The sequence below is a fragment of the Podarcis cretensis genome (genome assembly GCF_951804945.1).
Source record: "Podarcis cretensis genome assembly, chromosome: 1".
In the NCBI taxonomy this organism is placed as follows: domain Eukaryota; kingdom Metazoa; phylum Chordata; class Lepidosauria; order Squamata; family Lacertidae; genus Podarcis; species Podarcis cretensis.
Window position 1 is genome coordinate 109,473,534 of NC_137170.1, and position 19,125 is coordinate 109,492,658.

The 19,125-nt window shown below is 39.8% G+C and overlaps 1 protein-coding gene across 2 annotated transcripts in view; it reads right to left on the minus strand.

The window, feature by feature from the left end:
* Window positions 1-4,897: 4,897 nt before the first annotated feature.
* ITGB6 (integrin subunit beta 6) overlaps window positions 4,898-19,125 on the minus strand; it is a 67,710-nt gene continuing 53,482 nt past the window's right edge. For both annotated transcript variants that reach the window (XM_079977849.1, XM_079977850.1), the window contains 7 exons: window positions 17,728-17,862; window positions 16,114-16,534; window positions 14,997-15,219; window positions 12,392-12,489; window positions 9,153-9,272; window positions 7,974-8,140; window positions 4,898-6,503 (listed from right to left, as the gene is read on the minus strand). In XM_079977849.1, coding sequence (XP_079833975.1) covers window positions 6,405-6,503; window positions 7,974-8,140; window positions 9,153-9,272; window positions 12,392-12,489; window positions 14,997-15,219; window positions 16,114-16,534; window positions 17,728-17,862 — 1,263 coding nt within the window. In that variant the 3' untranslated portion in view covers window positions 4,898-6,404. The remainder of the gene's footprint in view (window positions 6,504-7,973; window positions 8,141-9,152; window positions 9,273-12,391; window positions 12,490-14,996; window positions 15,220-16,113; window positions 16,535-17,727; window positions 17,863-19,125) is intronic.

A 19,125-nucleotide genomic window follows, 5' to 3' on the forward strand; every position in this document is an offset into this window, starting at 1 on the left:
ACATTAACTAGGAACCCGCTCCTACTTTAAAAGCTACCAGATCACATGTATTCCTGGTGCCACATTCAGGGGCCGTTTTATTTATTTATTTGGCAGATTTATAGATTCCTCATTTCAAGGCGGATAATTGTGTTTCCTAGAAACGTGGGAAGCTGCCGTATAACTGGCCCATGCCATGGCTCTTCCTATCTAAGTCTCTGGCTAGTGGTACTTTGTATAGTTTGTAGCAGAATCGTAACAAAATTAAATCCTATCGAATTCCATGGGGCTTACTGTCAAGACAAGCCTCTAGGATTGCAGCCAGGTAAATTGCTAGGTGGCACTGGACTTAGTAACTAGGTGGAGTCAGGAGTTTCCATCTACTGTTCTCGAATACAGATGTGCATTCTGTGGGCACTTCCAGATTTGTATTTTTTGGGTGGGATTCAACCGCATCCCTGAACATTGGTCACTTTTAAAATTAAAAAAAAAAATATTAAAGATTTTCATGAAATACAAAAGAACATGCAATCTCACTTTTTTCTGTTCAGATTGTATAGTCTTTTGGTTACATTCAATGTAGGCCATGTTGACTGATGGGAACTGGAGTCCTATAAACCTGGAGGTCTCTTGTCATGGGTGGCTTTCACTTATTATTATTTATAAATTTATATACTAATGGCATTATAAGCAAGTTTCTGCAAATACCTTTCCCAAATATATTAATGTTTATATATACATCTCAGTATTAATAAATTAAAACTGCAGCACTAATAAACATGTATAGGTTTGGGCTGTAAAGTGGTAAAGGTAAAGGGACCTCCGACTATTAAGTCCAGTTGCAGACGACTCTGGGGTTGTGGTGCTCATCTTGCTTTACTGGCCGAGGGAGCCGGTGTTTGTCCGTAGACAGCTTCCGGGTCATGTGGCCAGCATGACTAAGCCACTTCTGGCAAACCAGAGCAGTGTGGTAAAGGTAACGTTAAAGGGACCCCTGACCATTCGGTCCAGTAGTGACCGACTCTGGGGTTGTGGTGCTCATCTCGCTTTATTGGCCGAGGGAGCCGGCATACAGCTTCCGGGTCATGTGGCCAGCATGACTAAGCTGCTTCTGGTGAATTGAGCAGCGCATGGAAACGCCGTTTACCTTCCTGCTGGTGCAGTACCTATTTATCTACTTGCACTTTGACGTTCTTTCGAACTGCTAGGTTGGCGGGAGCAGGGACCGAGCAACAGGAGCTTACCCCATCACGGGGATTTGAACCACTGACCTTCTGATCGGCAAGTCCTAGGCTCTGTGGTTTAACCCAAAGCAACCCTAAGCTGCTGTGCAAATACATATAGATGAAGCTCTTGGTTTTTTATGGGTCTTCCAGGCAAGAAGGACTACAATTAACCCCTTGCTTCTTTCATATGCTCCTTCCATTCTCTCTCTCACTTACTCACACAGACAGATAACTGAGACTGACCTTAACTGTTGACTTATGGTTGACTCTGATGGTTGGAAGGTTGGGCATGCATAAGGTTATAGAACATGTAGCAAGTGGACTGCCATGCTAGTCTGGTTCCCCTACAGATGCCAGATTTACAGAACAATCCAGACCATGTCATTGATTTCAGTGAAGCTTTCTCACAGATAAGTGGGGTTAGACTTGCAGCGTGGAACAACCACTGACAGTAGGATTTGAGACACATTTACACTGACTTTAACAGGGCTTACTGTACATGGATGAATGGGCAGCAAGGTGTAAGCGGATTATTCAACGGTTAGGGAAATTACAGGAAATTACTGCTTCTATGTTTAGTCCAAATGATATTTGAGAGCTACCCAGAATTGATTATTGGAAAGCAAAAATTATAAAAGATGTGTATTAGCATTTCTCACAGGTATGCGTAGGATCACAGCCAGGCAGCCCTAAATGTTTTGTGCCACAACAGTTAAAGCACATTCATTACTTGGCAGGTTGTGCAGGGATAGATTTAATTTGATTCACATACCAGACCCATCTGCTTCCACTGATCATTGCAGCTAAGAAAAGAAGGGTATTTCACCCTCACCCCAGCAAAATGGACCACATTGTTGGAAAGGAAACTGCATATATTTGCTGACCACAAGTCACCGTGAAGAACTAGTTCTAGTCCATAGATATCATTTTAAAAAAGGCAACATTCTGAAAAGTAGTGTTCTAAATAATAGAACAAATTAATAATAATAATAATAATAATAATAATAATAATAATAATAATAATAATAATTTTATTTATATCCCGCCCTTCCCAGCCAAAGTCGGACTCAGAGTTCTAGATACAACTTGCATAGCACAGCAGGAGCTTTCTGTGTTCATAATAATTGATTACTATCAATGTCATTTGACCAGTGGGGTCTCATAAAAAGAAAGATATAATAAACACAATACACAGAAGTGCTTGGAATTCCAACAAGGAAAATCACAAAACTAAAAATAAACTTTTGCCTAAGGGAGCTTGCTACAATTTAGAGGTTACATCTGTGGAGACAGAAGCAACCAAATCCCTACTCTGAGACATCTAAAATGCCAGGTTTTAGAAGCCCACCCAGAACCTTTTGAACTTTCCATAAAGCTTTGTGAGAGATGCATCCAGCAACCAGAGGTAGATTTAGGGCAGTGTGAGTGTTGCACTGGGCATGCAAAGCCTAATAAGCACTTGTCCAGCTTCTGGAAGGTGGTGTGGGGGTTCGGATAGAGTCCTCCTGCCTCCTTTTCAAAGCCGGCCAAGTGCTTACCTGTGTAACTCTTGCAGTAAAATATTTTAAAGTGGTTTTTTTAAAGAGAGAGGGAGGGAGGGTGGGAGAAGATTGTTGTGGGAGGAAATAAGAGAGCCAGCCAAAGTTGCAACTTTTAAAACCAGGAACTTTCTTGACAGCCTTCTCCAATGGGAAAAGCCTTTGATTTGCTTGTCAACCTTAAGGCTTCAGCTCTTACAAAAAAGAAGAAGTTTTTAATCCCTCCTTCAGTGCTAAAGGAGTGCCATAGTTAAAGCTTGCTGCTAGGCTTGCAGCTCAATGGAACGTGCTAAAAGAGGGACCAGGGATTCCCATGACAAGTGCTTGAACAACACATGTAAGCCAGTAGTGAGGCTGTGTGGTCACTGTGTGGGTTGGGCAATGGAACTTCCCCTCCCCCTCTTTCCTCCCCAGTGCACCTCTCCCAAATCTGCAGCAGAGATTTGGGGCTGACTCCCAGAGTAGGGTTTTTTTGTGTGGGGGGGGGGGGGAGTTGAGGAAGGAGAGGGAGAGGAGATGAGAGAGTTGTTCCACTTGTGCATTGACTCTGTGGGAAACAACCCAGTGACGATATCCAATGTTAGGCTTATCAAAGTAGACCTTTTGAATGTGGATTTAATTCTATCAGTTTCAATTGGTTTACTCTAAGTATGATAAACATTGGCTACCACCCTATGTAAATAATCCAAAACAATGCACATTTTTTCTGATTCTGACTATACTGTGCAATAAAGGAAGACTCCTTGAACCATGTGGGTTATGCTCCATCCTTGCAGATAAAAAAATGTATCTGAGTATGCTTCATAGCTTAGAAGCACACTCCAATACAATTTTTTTAAAAATCTGTAAGGGTGAAACAAACCCACACAGATCAAGAATTCTTCCCTTACCGTTCAGTATAGTCATAGTTAGAAAAACTTCCAAATTTGTGAAAGTCTTTGGCAAGCTTTTGCTTTTTTATTATGCCTGATGTGTATAATCATGGTTCTTTTAAAGATATCTATCCATCTTTGCCAATTGGTGACAAAATGTTAAGACAGTGGAAAGATTTCAAAGTATGGACCATTTTCTGGAAATATAGAATATGAAGATTTAGAGAGAGGTTGATTGTAGGTAGGTTCTGCTATAAATTACAGACCACGGATAGCCACTATAGAGCTAAATCAATTCCAGCTTTCATACCCCACTGTGAAATATAAGCAGACATTCCCATGGTGTGCTTGAGAAGTATGATAGAGTGGCAATATAGTCCCTGTCAAAGACAGAGAAGGAATGTGCTCTTCATCACAGCAGGATATTAGCAAGAAGGATAAATATATATATGAATTTATATTAGGGAAGAAAAATGAGAACCAACAGAGAAAAACCCTGCAATTTCTCCAATATTTTACAACGGTGTAGAAGAAAAATAATTATAATGCATATGTCTTCTCTATCCAACAATTACACATAATAGTGTAATAACCTGGAAAAGCAAGTTGACTACCGAAGACTACATTTATTTGAAAGTTCTTCATAAAGCAGATGCAAAAATGAGCAGCAATGCTCGAGTTAGAGCAATATTTTAGGAAGTTGCAACAACAACATCTATGTCCAGAATTTGACCTGGGGTTATATAGGTATCACTATTGATATTGCCCAAAGTAATCAATAATGTAAGCTCTTGGACAAAATAGGTTGGGGGAGAAAAGAAAAACAAAAACACTGTAAGAAAGCAAATGGAGGTGTACGGGGATTGCTGGGGATAATTGAACTCTTTAAAGCAATTTGAGAACTTCCAGAATTAGCAATATTTGTAGAAAATCTAAGCATTGTACAACAATGTAATCTTCCCTCTTGAGAGCCAGTGTGGTGTAGTGGTTAAGAGCGGTAGTCTCGTAATCCGGGGAACCGGGTTCAATTCTCTGCTCCTCCGCCTGCAGCTGCTGTGTGAAATTGTGACACCCACCCACCCGAGTTACTTACAAAACAGCAGGAATCAGTACCAAATGTTGTGGCACATGGTGCACACAAATTATAATCTTTATGTGTCATAACCATGCCCAGGATATTTGACTTGTTATAGAATCTGAAAACCTGTGCAAAAGTGCTTGATTAGAAGAATTCTACTTACATATTAACATTTTAAAAAGGAAAGAAAAACCACTTAAAATGTCAGGTTTTAATTTTTTTTTTTATTTAATGCATGCCATCCACACAATATGTACATATTAAAAAAACCGCGTAACAAAATGCCCAAGGGAATCCAATGAATAAAATGTAGTTTTGGCCTCATTTAAGGTCCAGCCTTGGGTCAAAACTATTTCAGGAAACATAACTGTTCAGACATTTCCAGTGTCTTCACCAAGTACATTCATACTATGAGTAACATAGTGAAAGTTTGCTCTGGGAGAAAAAAAAATCAAATACCACTTCATGGTAAAAAAAAAAAAAAAAGACACCCCGCTTACAAGCCAGCTAAACCCTCCATCTTTTCTCTCACCTTCTAAAATGCAAGAGGCACTCTGTAAAAAGACTTCTTTTTTGTATAACTACATATACAAAACAACATTTTAAAGCAAATGTAAGTTCTATTTTGTGCAACAGGATTTACATCCTAGTAGCAGGGCAATCCTATACATATTTATATGCAGTAAGTGAGGCTTCCTTCTGAGTAGAGATATATAGGATTGCACTGTAAGTCTGTTTAAAATTGCAGCCTTAGTTGTGGGGAATTTTATTAGCCAAACACAGAAACCTTTCCTAAGTTTGATTACTTTTAGTACTGGAATCTTTCACCATGTCAGGGCTTTAACTTCCATATCAGAGAAAGAAATTCAACAGGTTTTGAAAGCAGTAGTATTAAAATCTTGAGTTTATGTCATGTGGCTATTAACAGCATAGGGATCATGCCTCAAAAAAGTGGCAACTAACATCTTCCATGACTATTACTGCTTATGAGTAAAGCTACATTCTGTTTTGTCATTTGGACACAAATGCAATGATTAATGAACATGCAGCATTTTATTGAGATGGCTCGCGTGTATTTTTTATAATGACCTGCTATCTGAGGTGATTTGCAAAGGAATGCACATAGCTGCCACCTTTGTTGAGGTGAGTAGGAAGTTTCTATATGCACAATCTCTGTGTGTACACCTCAGAACATAGTGCATCCTAAGAGAGGTTTGGCTTCAGGCAGTGACACCAATTTACTCTTGACAGGTCTCTCCAGCGTCTGGCTATGATGTTTCTGGCTGCTAAGAGTAGGTGAGTTTATAATGTGCATGGGCATTATTATCCTGGAAGATGTTTAGTAGGGCCAGTTCTGGGATGACTTCTAATAGCTGTTTAGTTACTTTGCTTATTTCTTGTAGGACTGTTGTCCAGAAGGGTTGGATTTTGGGACATTCCCACCACATGTGGAAGTATGTGCCTGTGGAACTGCAGCCTCTTCAGCATTTTGGTTACTTCACATCCAGTTCTGAATTCTGATACAGAAAATGAGTTCTCATGGATCAAATTAAGCTATGACTACAGGTCTTCCAACCATGAAAAGCACATATTCTGTCACCCTAAACTATTGTACCACTACAGCATATTAATAATAAATTTTGAACAAATTTAGTAAATGTAACATTTTTTCAAACTATTCCCCTCCCACCCCCCAAAATCAGTCAGGGTGCTAAAATATATCCGCAGCAGATCCGGGTTGTCTTTCCTTTTGCCTGTATGTTACATTTTTAAATGTTGTTGTTGAACCTCTGTACAATGGGTTTATTCCCTAGAAAAGAGCGGGAAAATTGTATTCAATAAACTACTTCATATTTGATTCTGTGGCATTTTTTTTACTGCATTTGGTTTTTTAACAAAAACAGTTAATAAATAGATCTGTACTTAAATCTGATGTTAAATGAAAAATGCAAACAACTGAAGTAAAATATTTTGTATATTTCCCAAGAAATAACTTAGGCCATCGAAGGGTCATGATGATCCTATTTATTTTCTATTTCTGCAGAAGTATAACAGAAACAAGTTAGTCTATTTCACATAGAATTAGTAGTATACTATGTTAGTTGTCCTGTGTTAAAAAATGCAATCTCTAACTAAATTTGTGCTTGTATATAATCAAGTAACTCCACTGAATGGGATTGTGGTGTCAAGCAATTCATTCCTCCTGCTCTTAATTGCTTGTTCATGGAGCATCAATGATAAAACAAATTACAAGCTTTTCCTATTAATGGCAATTTAATTTGATATTGCTACAAGCATTGTTCTTCCTGGTGGAAAAGGCTTTTCACATGTCATACTTCACTATGTTCTATACGTCCATTGTTCCTTTTAACTCAGAAAGCCTATCTAGCTTCTAGCATCACAAGACATAGCCTCTCTTATAGATTGTAGGGCTTAGGTAGAGAAAAGCGCAGTATAGGTTGTTGGCTATCCAGTGTGATACTGGGCTTTAAAATTTAATTGTTACCTCAAAGCCAATTAGTAAGATGCACACACTGGAATTTCTTGCATGAGGAGGACGCCATTAAGCAGTGATAGGGAACCTCCATCAGCCCCAGTCAGCATGGCCCAATGGTCAGGGATGGTGAGAGGGCAACAACATCTGGAGGAGTGGAGAAGTGGAGGCAGAGGGGTGGAACACAGATTCTCCATATGAAGCTGCTGGGGTTTGGGGTGAGGGCTGAATCTCCTCAGCCATAATGCCATTGCCACTTGCCCTTAGCAGTTTGGCCAGGGAGAGCTTGCCTCTACACACTCAAGAAATGGGCAGGAAAGTTTGCCAGTAAGCTGAAACACAGAGCTAGAGAAACTGTATGTGCTTCTGTCCCTCTCAGATATGGTGGTACACTTCCATTGGGAAGTAAACCCAGGGGGTGACATTTCATGAGGAGTCAGACATCTACTGGGTTGAAAGCAGCACATGCCTTTGTTTCATGCTGCCTTCTATATAGATGTTAATAAGTTCTGCCTGGGCCAGATTGATCTTCAGATGTGAATATATTTACTCCTTACTTTAGACACTTTCAGGAAAGAACTATGATGTTTCCTTGCGTATTCTGAAATATCCTTATTTTACACATTTTAACAATTTCAATGCCACTATGTTCAGGTATGTCTTAGTGAGTCAGTGGAGTACACTGCAGAACATTCAGTTTTTCTTGAAACACAAAATCTACCCAAAACATGTGGCAGCTGCCATTTCGCAACTGAATAAAGTAAAGAACTATGAAATTTTACGTACTGTTTGCCATTTGGCCTTCGATCTCTCTGCTTCAAAATTAGCAACTTCTTTGCGGTCATGAAATGAAACAAACAGTTTCCATATGCAAAGCAAGACAACCCCAGTGAGGGAGATAGCAATCGAAAGACCCAACACAATCATTGTAATATTTGGAGGTTGTGGACAGGCTGTAAAAAGAAAGGAAAACCCACACATATGGTTACAAATTAGGCTACACATTTGAAAGAGGCTCTGAGTGGTTTAGTTCTGTATGCTTTTCATGTAAAGATTGGCATCCTAACCCAGATCCCAGTGAAACAACAAGGGATGTTATGCTGGCTGCCTCATTCACTACATTTCATGAGGAAATTCTGCATGCATGAAGGAATGCACATGTGGAGCTCCACCCATCATTCAAATGAATAGGACAAACTTTGGGAGCATCCACAGTAAATCAGATGATACATAGCTGAAAATAAACTTAGCATTGTCAGCCAGGCTGATTTCTTTTCCACATTGCTTCTTATCAATGGTTGTGTAAGAAACAAATATCTTAGGTGAACTTTCTTAGCTCATTGAAGAACAGTCTCTCTATAACTTATTGGCTTTGAGACTGAAAACTGGACCTCCTCTTCAGCTCCCTGTACCCCTGAAAAGCTTCTCTGGTTGGGGATCAGTGGATTCTCCTGAACACTGAGGAAATTTCAGAGGCGGTTTTAGGTGACACTACTACAACAGAACATGAGAGGTGGGGTGCACCAATTATTATTTTTTGCGTTGCACAAGGTGCCACTGAAATCTGAGAGCCCAAAGTCTTCCACTGGTGGAATGGAGCATTTCCAGGGAGTGTTACCCAAAATATGGTTGAGCTCCACTTGCACATGATGCAACTGTTTGATTTTGGCCAATTTGCTCTCCACTGCCCCCAACCTCAGCATAGGAAAGTGTGTGTGTGTGTGTGTGTGTGTGTGTGTGTGTGTGTGTGCGTGTTATTCAAGAGTGCCCCTAGATGCTCTGGAGAGGATTTTCAGGCAGATAGTAGAAAGGATAGGAATGGAAAATGGTAAAAACCCCTTCTAAGAGTGTCGTCCTCCTTGCAGTTCTCAGGATCCAATCCAAATTTCCAGACCAACTTTTAAAAATATATATACTTGTTAGTAGTGTATGTAAGAAATTATTTACCAAACCCAAGCCGCCTACCTTTTTGATTTATGCTACGAATGGTTGTTTTCCCCTGTTCATCAGCTGCCATTTGAAATGTGATAGCACATTCATTTTCTCCAAGTAACAAACAAGGAACAAATTTATCTTCCATGATATCTGTGGGGGGGAAACACTTTTTTCAGGTCAAAAACCATTCATCATGCAGTAAGCATGCAGATTAAAGGGTTTATATCACAAGGCTGTTTTCAACAGGCACTAAGGAAGGAAGCTAAAATACTTAAAAGAATTTCACACAATACTTCTACCACTAAAAGGGTTCCCCCCTCCCCGTTTTTGTTACACTTTGCACTTAGGTTTCAGTTGAGAAGGTCCAGGTGTTGTCAATCTGCATTGACCATCAAGAGCACCCACCAAGTCTGCTGTAATTTGAAATTCAATGAATTGGAAATACTTCCAAGAGAGATGTCACAGCTATTTAGGGAATATAATAGCCCTGATTATAGTACAAAGTAAATAATATGTTCTCTTTGTTTTTTTGCTACTGGTAGTATGTCTAGACTGTGTTTCAATGCATAGCATGTTCACTTCTCAGAAAAAGAAAGGAAGGATACTGATCCTTTTCAAAGGAGCTGCCGCATATTGCTTCCAGAATGTTGTTATAAAGATTAAGGTAAAGTGCATTTCAATAGTGATTAAATCAAAATATTATGAAAAGAACTGAAGCTTTTGGAGAATTCTAATGTTGCTCACTGAAAAACAGATAAAAATGAATCTAAGATTAACCTAAGATTTTCCTATTTTTATTTGCCTCTGTGCATTTAATATGATTCTGCAAAAAATGTTTTCACCTAAATAGGAAAAAGTTTATGCCCCTTCAAGAGCCTAGAAGGCATGGGTTTTGTGTGAAGAACTGTGACTGACCACGAAAAGGAAGAACAATGGAATATGAATCAGTTCACTTTAATGTACCTACAGGTGCTAAATGTCAAGTCTACAATCCACAAACTATTTTCAAAAAAACAGTAATAATGGTCCTCATGGAAGTTCCTCTGAAATCTATAGCCACACCATGTAAAGTACAATATTGGTGTAATTGGCAAAAACAAACAGTTTGCTGAAAGATTCCGCTTGCCCTCCAAACAACCTTATCTATATGTACTTATTTTGTAGTAACTTCCATTGAACTTCAATGGGTTTGCTTCCAAGTAAAATGCATATAATTACTGTGCATATCTTGACAGTGGAGCAGAGGATAGAAGGAGGGAAGGACAAGGCAAAGATAACAAGGTGGGTATAATTGTAACTGAAAACACTACAACTTTGAAAAAATTGAATGCCCATGTATGACCATTTTCTGGGCCTAAATGAGGCCTAGGTGAAGACAGGCTTTTCCCATACCAATGCAGAAAAATGGCAGGAGAATGCTTCTCCCCACAAGCGTCATGAGTTAGGTTGCGCATATGCACTTCCCTCATCATAGCATTGGAATAGCATGTTAGCTATTGGTCTTGCTGAAATTGTGGTGGATTCGTGGAAAGTAAGCAGAGTTTGTGTTCCACTAAGGTTGCATACCCAGCACACACTGAAAGCACATGGTTTCCCCTAAAGAATCTTTGAACTGTAGTGTAAGGGTTCACACTTAAGCTACAGTTTTCAGGATTCTTTAGAGGAAGCCATGTGCCTTCAATGTATGTAAAAGAAATCATCTGCACAAATTCTCACATGCATAGGGATCCTTTTACAGTGCTTTGCTTCCCTTCACCCAATTCTCTGCTACCAAGAAATATACTGTTGCATTTTTTAATATATATGTATATAATAATGATGTTGGTACAGAATGTAAACATCAGTTTATTGTTTCTATCTGAAAAGCCTTTCATTTGTTCCTAGCAATGTGGGGCAACCATCGTCAAGATGCTGATCTACTAAAAACACCTCATTTAGGTGTTTGACCTAATTATTATATCTGTGAGGTCATGTCTGTGAAGTGTTTACAGCACCCCAGATGATCTTACTTGATCTCAAGAACTACAGTTTTGTCTGTTATTCATATTTGTTGTGGGTGGGAACTGAGTTGACAAATGACTTCATGTAATAGATAAAAAGAATGAGTCTCACCCCCACCCTGCTTTTAGAGAAGCTCTACTTCTTGGTCAGCTATTTGACATCAGTTCTGCCGCTGGGGTCAACAATGAGTCTGGTTTGTAAACCGGAAAGAGAAATTGCCTCTCTTCCTGCTTTAAAGAATTTAACAATTCCTATCCAAGTTTGAGGATGAAAGGTGAAAATTCTTTCAAGAAGGGCCCTTCTCCTGTACCTTTAACAAATTTAGCAGGTGAAACTTTTTGTAGCACAGAAATCATTGTGTGAGATAAAGAAGTCCCAGAATATTGTCTGTAGGCACCTTCTGCTGCTAAACAGTTCTGGATAAGGTGCAGTGCCTGCCTCAGAGCAAAATAAATTTTAAAAGCTTCATATGGTTAATTTCCCTGCATCAAGTTGCAGTTAAAAGAAAGGCACAGGAGTAAAACACTGCCAGCCCTGAACCTGAAATTGTTGTAGCTCTTTTCTGTTTGACTAGTGCTAGTGTCAGGGAGCTCATCTATTCTCAGCATTTCTTTATTTTGCAAACAAAGCCCATAAACATCTACTCTTTTCATCTTCCTTCAGATTGGATCACATTGCTGTAAACTGAGATAATCAGTTCTGTTGTCAGCATAATGAATTTGTTGCATACATTTAGTTGCGTAAACATTTGACCTTGAACACCAGAATTTACTCTCTGCACACTAAATCAGGTAGACATATAAGTCATATGCCTGATGTATTTATCCTATGTATACGTCTAAAATATTACATATTTAATGCTAAGATTTCTGACATGAATTCTTAGAGCAAGATGCAATAGAATAAAATAACCAAATACACATTAACAGTTAAAAACATACAGTCCAATCTATACTTTATATTGAATAAGCTGCCCCCACTTCCTGAAGGAAGACCTTAGATCAGGGATGAGCAACCTGAGGCCCTCCAGAAGTTGTTGGACTATAACTCCCATCACTCCTGCCCACTGGCCATGCTGGCTAAGGCTGATGGAAGCTGAAGTCCCACAACATGTGGAGGGTCACAGAGATTCTTCACTTCTACAATAAAATAACAGAATGACTTGAAAAATACAAGCAGCAGCATGTAATAAATACTACTGGGGATAAATAAGCCTACAACCAACGGTGCCTAAGCAATACATTTAAATAAATAAATGTACTACATACCTTCTCCACTACTGACAGTCGCATCAACCAATTTACATTTCTCAGCGCACTCTTCCTGAGACTGATCATTAGAAGCTAAATAGCATTCTACGCAGCTCCTGAGAAAAAATGATTCAACAGCTCATCAATCTCTGTCAGTTACAAGGCACCAGGAACAAAAGGGAATACATATGTAGTGTTCATTTTCAAAAGTAACTTACAAAAGATCTACATGAGTCAATAAGTAGTACTTAGCAGTGTTATGTGTATTGCATTTAAAAACTCTGAAGAAATATCCTGCAGTTAAGTCTTTTCCTGCACTTCCCCCTTCCTTCTTCAAGCTCTCATTGGATTTAAAACACAAGAGGGCAACATTATCCATGTACAGCAGCTTTCAAACTGTGTGTTGCGACACATTAGTGTGTTGGCTGCAGTGTGTAGATGTGTCACGCAAGCACTCCCCACACTCCTCCCAGAGCTGGAAAAGGGTTAGCTTAACATGAAGAGTCTGGAAAGCTCTGATGTACAACATCAATGAAAACCTTGAGTAAACCTGAGGCTTGATTAGCATTATGTGCTCTCTACAGGGCTTTCCTTAGGCTTAGTCCAGAGGCTGCAGCTGAATGTGGTGGCAAGATTGCTAACTGGAGTGATTGATTGCTAGCACATAACAGTTGTGTTACAGGATCTGCACTGGCCGCTATGAGGCCAGTTGTAGCTATTGGTCTATAAAGCCCAAGGGCATACCCAGACTGTCACCTGCCAAGGGCACAGACTCGGGGGTTGCAAAAATCATGCCTCTCCACTCCGACCTGGAGTGACTAGGAGCCCACCTGCCCATCCACATGCTTCCTCGCTGCTCTTCTGCTGCTCTGGGCGGAAGGGTGAGGCATGTAGTCTCTTCTGGGCACCTCCACAGCAGGACTCCAAGGGTGCAAGTGGTCGGAAGGGTATCAATACAGCTCCTTGCCAAGGGTGCAAGGGGGCCTAGGTATGCCTCTGATAAAGCCCTTAACAACTTGAGACCATGGCACCCAAGAAATAAATAGTTACTAAAAAATGCCTTGGTTTTGATTATGGTTTTTTTGGGTTTTTTGCTTGTTTACGCAGACTATTGTTGTAGAACAGAAATTTGCTCTAGAATGGGATATATAATTTCGACTTGACATATAGATAAAGGCTGCAGGTGCAATGTATAATTTTAACTACTTAAACCTCATTAAAATCCAAGGGACTAAAGTGTGCCTGACTTTGGGTCGGGTATGGCCTATGACTTTAGCCTTTAGTCATAATCAAAACTGGGTTCCTAATAGACCCTCCCCAAGTGTAGCATCATGATAAAAGGGAAGAAAGAAAAAGAAACCCTGTTTCTTCTCTTAACGGAAGTCGCTAGCATATTAGTCACATATCTTAAAAGGTACAAATGAAAATATTAGTTAAAATTAAATGTGTTTGTTGATTTAACTGATGGCTAGAAATGGCATAATTAAATTCATTGAAGAATTATGCACAAAGAAAAAAACATATCTGAATTGATCTAACACCCACACAAGTTAGTGGAAAGGTTGTTCATTATTCATCTGCAATTGAAGCCAGGTCTGAGCTTCCTAGTTAAAGAACGTAATGAATGACATTCATGAAAGAAATTTACATGTATTTTCATACAACCTACCAGAAAAATGACTAATCTAACGATAACTTGAACTGGAGTTCAAGGAGTGCAACTTGATCCTATGAGTAATTCTGCCAGCAAATACGTGTTTCACACAGGTCACAATGACCACTCTGCTTGCAAAAGCCATTATATGGGGCATTGCCTTGATGTTGCAATCCAAACCATGGCACAGCAACAGTAGTGACTAATTTTTATTTTAATAGTTGTTTCCCCCACTGTGGTGTTTGCCACCCTGGGCTCCTTTGGGAGCACTGGTGGGATAGAAATTGAATAAAAGGAGAGTAAAAAGAGAGAAGTGCTGGTACTCTTTACCAGTGAATACCAGCATAAAAAGCAGCAGCAGCAGCAGCAGCAGCAGCAGCAACAACAACAACAACAACAACAACAACAACAACAACAACAACAACAGGACATTGAAAGTAAGAAAAATATATCAGGAAATAAAAGGTAACAGGTAAAGGTAAAGGACCCCAAACAGTTAAGTCCAGTCAAAGGCAACTATGGGGTGCGGCTCTCATCTCGCTTCTGGCCGAGGGAGCCGTCGTTTGTCCACAGACAGGTTTCCGGGTCATGTGGCCAGCATAACTAAACCACTTCTGGCGTGACGGAACACTGTGACAGAAGCCAGAGTGCAGGGAAATGCTGTTTACCTTCCCGCCACAGTGGTGCCTATTTATCTACTTGCACAGGCGTGCTTTTGAACTGCTAGGTTGGCTGAAGCTGAGACAAAGCAACAGGAGCTCACCCCATCGTGCCGATTCGAACTGCCAACCCTCCGATCAGCAAGCCCAAGAGACTTAGTGGTTTAGGCCACAGCACCACCCGCTCCTTTTATATCGGGAAATACAGTAAATACACCAGACACAAACTCAGCACCCTTGAAATATTGCTATACTTTTGGACATGCGACAGAAACAGACATTTCCAGACATTTAAAGGCGTATAATTTACCGTTTAGAAGTGCAAGGGTCGGCATAGGGTGAGTATTTTTCACACGTGCTTCCTGAAACCCCGGGATTTGTGCACACACATTTTCCACACATGCATTCACCTCTCCCACTGCAGATTGTGCCGTCAGCAGAAGCACAGCTATTGGTGTCAGTGGTGCAGTTACAGTATTCACCCGTCCAGCCACTGTGGCATCTACACTGACCACAGTCACAGTAGCCGTTGCCTAAGGAAAGTCATGGAGGTTAGTTCTTGTTTTGATTTCTGTTCTTCCCCCAAGGCAAGGTCTCAAAGCCCAGAATAATTCGATCAATCATTATGCCCCTCAAATATCTCTGTCATTTGCAACCTTTCCCTCTTAATCCCCACAAAGCTGCCTCAAATGTTGACCGTGGAGTTTGGGGATGATAAATCTAAGAATTAATATAATTTGAAGAAATTCAGATAGCTGCTATAGTATTGTAGCACTTTCATTGGGACCAGCTAAAATGGCAAAGTACTGAGCTAGATTTTTAGGTTCGAAGGGTTGATGTTTCACAGACAAACTCCCTGACAATGCCAATCCTAAGTGTGTTTATTCAGAAGTATGTCACATGGGGCTTACATCTTAGTAAATGTGTTTAGGCCATAGGGTTGCGATATTCTGAAGAGCAAAAAAGAGGATGCTATGATGACTCTCATTTTAAATACCCCTACTATAGGGTGGCTATAGCAGCTGGGATATATTGCTGGGGTAGGGGGCAGGAGAAGAGAAGAGAAGAGGAAAGCAAGTCTTCAACCAGCAGTTATGTCTCTGTCTCAACCAGAAAGTATAGTCAGAGACATTTTGGCAATTTTTTTTAAAAAACTACCTGGACAGAAATGTTACCCCTGAAAAAGAGGATGTGTCCTGGAAAAAGAGGACACATGGCAACCCTAGTTTAGGACTGCAACAGTAGTCTGCAAGAGCTCCTTGAACCACCATGTTAAGAACAATCAATGTGAATTTTTAAATGGATACTGTTTTAAACTTGAATACTGCTTATACTTGAATACTGTTTTTGAAATAGCATACATTCAATTGCCAACTTCTATTCTATTATTTATAATTTTAAAAAATGGCAGTTTGCAGTGGACTTACCTGCACATAGCAGTCCCCTAAATCTCCCACAAGAGAAACTGTCACATTCACAAAATGACCCATAAATATGTCCATATGCCGATGGGTGGCAAATGCACTGTCCACAAAAGCAGTCACCTCTTCCACTACAAGAGGTTTCCTCTGGAGAACTTTTGCAGGAACCTGTACTCAGTGAGTCTTTTTCACCACATTCACAGTGAGGACCCATGTAGCCTGGGTTGCAGGTGCACACCCCACATTCAAAATAACCATGTCCGCCATTGCACTTGAAGCTGTTCATTTCAGCTTCTTTCTGACAATTGCAGCTGCATTCTGACTGGATCTCAATTTCCAGAGCTTCATTCAAGCCCACCGGCTTTATTATGACGTTCTTTGGACTTTTCCCACAAGCAGATAGGCTTAAAGTCACATTGAAACTGACCTAGGAAAGGAGGAGGGGCATCTGTATTTAACCATTCATTGCTGCAGTGTACAAAAACGCAAAAGAACAAATATTAAAAATATAAGCTAACAAAATCAGCAAAGTCTAAGTATTCAAGAGAGTAGTTCCATTAGGGCAAGGATTTCTGTTCATGTAACAGAACTTCCCTTCCCTCTCCTTTCCCTATGTGTTCCCATGCCCTACCTAAATCTGCTTTGGAGGGTTTTCGGGAATTCCAGAACGGATTTAGGGGATGGGGGCGGAAAGTGGAGAGAGGGGAAGTTGTATTGTGCAGTCAAACATCTTTGAACTAACAGAACTATTTTATTGGATATCACCCTAACATTTTATTAGAGCACGAGCTTACACAGATTAGAATCCATTTCCCCCCCAAATGCAGCTGATGGGAAGCAGAAAGAGAATGAAATCCCTGACTAAAGATGTTTTACCATGTGATGCTGTCTTTGGCTTGGGGGAAATTCATTGTTTTATTGCATTGTAATGTAGTTTCTTTGGTTTTATTGTTTGTTATTATATACATGTTGTATTTGTTATTTTGTAAACTGCTTAGAGACTGGCTTAAGTATTAAGCAGTATATAAATTTAAATAATAACAACAACAGTACAAACTTTGGCATGTCTACTTCGAAGTAAGCCCCATACAACACAATCATAAGTACATTTTTTGCAGGGAATAAGCAATTGTTTGGGGACTTACATCTGAGCAAACATGCATAAACATTGCACTGCACACAATGGAAAACACAAGAAGGAAGCATTCGCTTTTATGCAATTTTAAAATCAATTTAACATAATATCCAGTAGGAGAACTCTTTTTTCTTTTTCTTTTTTAAAAAGAAGAAAACTATAATTGGAGGCAAAGAAAAGAAAATTCTGTTACAGCATTAAGTCAATTCCAGCTCAGTCCAATGTCGGAATTCTCTGACACTGAGCTCCGAGGACTGTGCAAAACATTCTGCATGCAGGAACTTCACAGGGAACTCTGTGAATTGCAGCTCTGTGAGGGGAATAGGGGCTTCATAACAACTCTCAGCTGATATGAGTTGTAGCCCACAACATCTGGAAGGCACCAGGTTGGAGAAGGCTGCTACACACCTTGACTGTTCCTTAGAATCAGGTTATAATCAGATTTACAATGAGAAACATGATTTATGAAATCAGAACCTACTTACCACCTCTCCCACTTGAATGTGAGAGCATTTCCTTTGGTGTGGAAAAGCAGTGTTGTTGTTACAAATGGCAGTGAAAGCAAGGTTTACCCCATCTGTGTCTCCCAACACCTCCAGCTCGATTTCTGACCGGAGTGCCTTAAAGGACATAATGATTGGAACAATGTCATTTCATTTGGGAAACTAACATCTTGGGAGGCCCTTTTCCAAGTTGCTCTGCCAAGTGAAGTTCAGCAGGTGGTTGTGGAAGAGAGGGTCTTCTCAGTATGTGGAATGCCTTCCACAGAGAGGGGCTCACATGGAACTTCATTTGACATCATTTCAGTACCCACTGAATATCTTTTTTTTATTTTCCCAGGACTTTTAAAACCCATTTAAGTTTTTCGCAAGCAGGATTTGAACTATGAGCAACAGAAGGTATTGAAGATTATAGTAGTTTTGTTAAGGTTTAAGAGATAGAAGACAGTGTGCAGCAGAGGGAGAGAAACAGAAACACAATGAAAAAAGGGGTGGGAAGTAAAAAAAAAGTTTTTGTTATGTATTGAAATTTATGTGTGAAATTTTGGAAAATTTAATTTAAAAAACTTCAGAAATGAATTAAAACCCATTTAAGTTTTAAGATGGTTTTAATCTCTCTCACTCACGTTTTTATGCTGTATTATGTTTTTAATTATTTATGTACCATTTTTTCCCTATAGACTGCCTTTTGTCCCAAAGGATCTCAGGGCAGTGCACAACACGTCTAAAAAACATCAAAATTCAAAATGCCAATAAAAACAACTTTGCCACTAAGATATTTCAGCTGCAATTTAAAATAAACTCAAGCAGCCTCAGTGCTCACCCAAATGCCTGTAAAAAGAGATGTTTTAAGTTGCCTTGTAAAAATCATTAGTGAATGGGGTAGGCATGAAGTCTTATTTTTCTTAATGGGGTTCAAATTTGGGCCTGTACCAAATTGGGCAGCCTCAAAGTGCTTGAGGCTGGGCTATTTTCAGAAGTACAAAATCAAAGTCTGAACCAAATTTTCTGATTGGTACCCTCATCCCCTTACAGACATTTGCAGGAAAATGGGTAGGTTGCGGGTGATGAATCCCTTGTCTATTGCTTCTGTATGAATGAATGACTGAAAAGAGCTTTGGATTAGGTAGGAGGATATCTATTAATTTAGTCTGAAAGAGTAACTGATTGTGAAAATAGCTTGAGGTGTGCAATGGTATCTTCCGCTTGAGAAATGCTCTGGAGGGTAGGACTCAAACCAATGGCTTCAAGTTACAAGAAAGGAGATTCTGACTAAATGTTAGGAAAAACGTTCTGACAATACAATTTTTTCAGTGTCTGAAATCTGGGTGATTCTAATCGCAGGCTGATCTGTTATGCCTTTATCTTTATAAAGAATTTTCT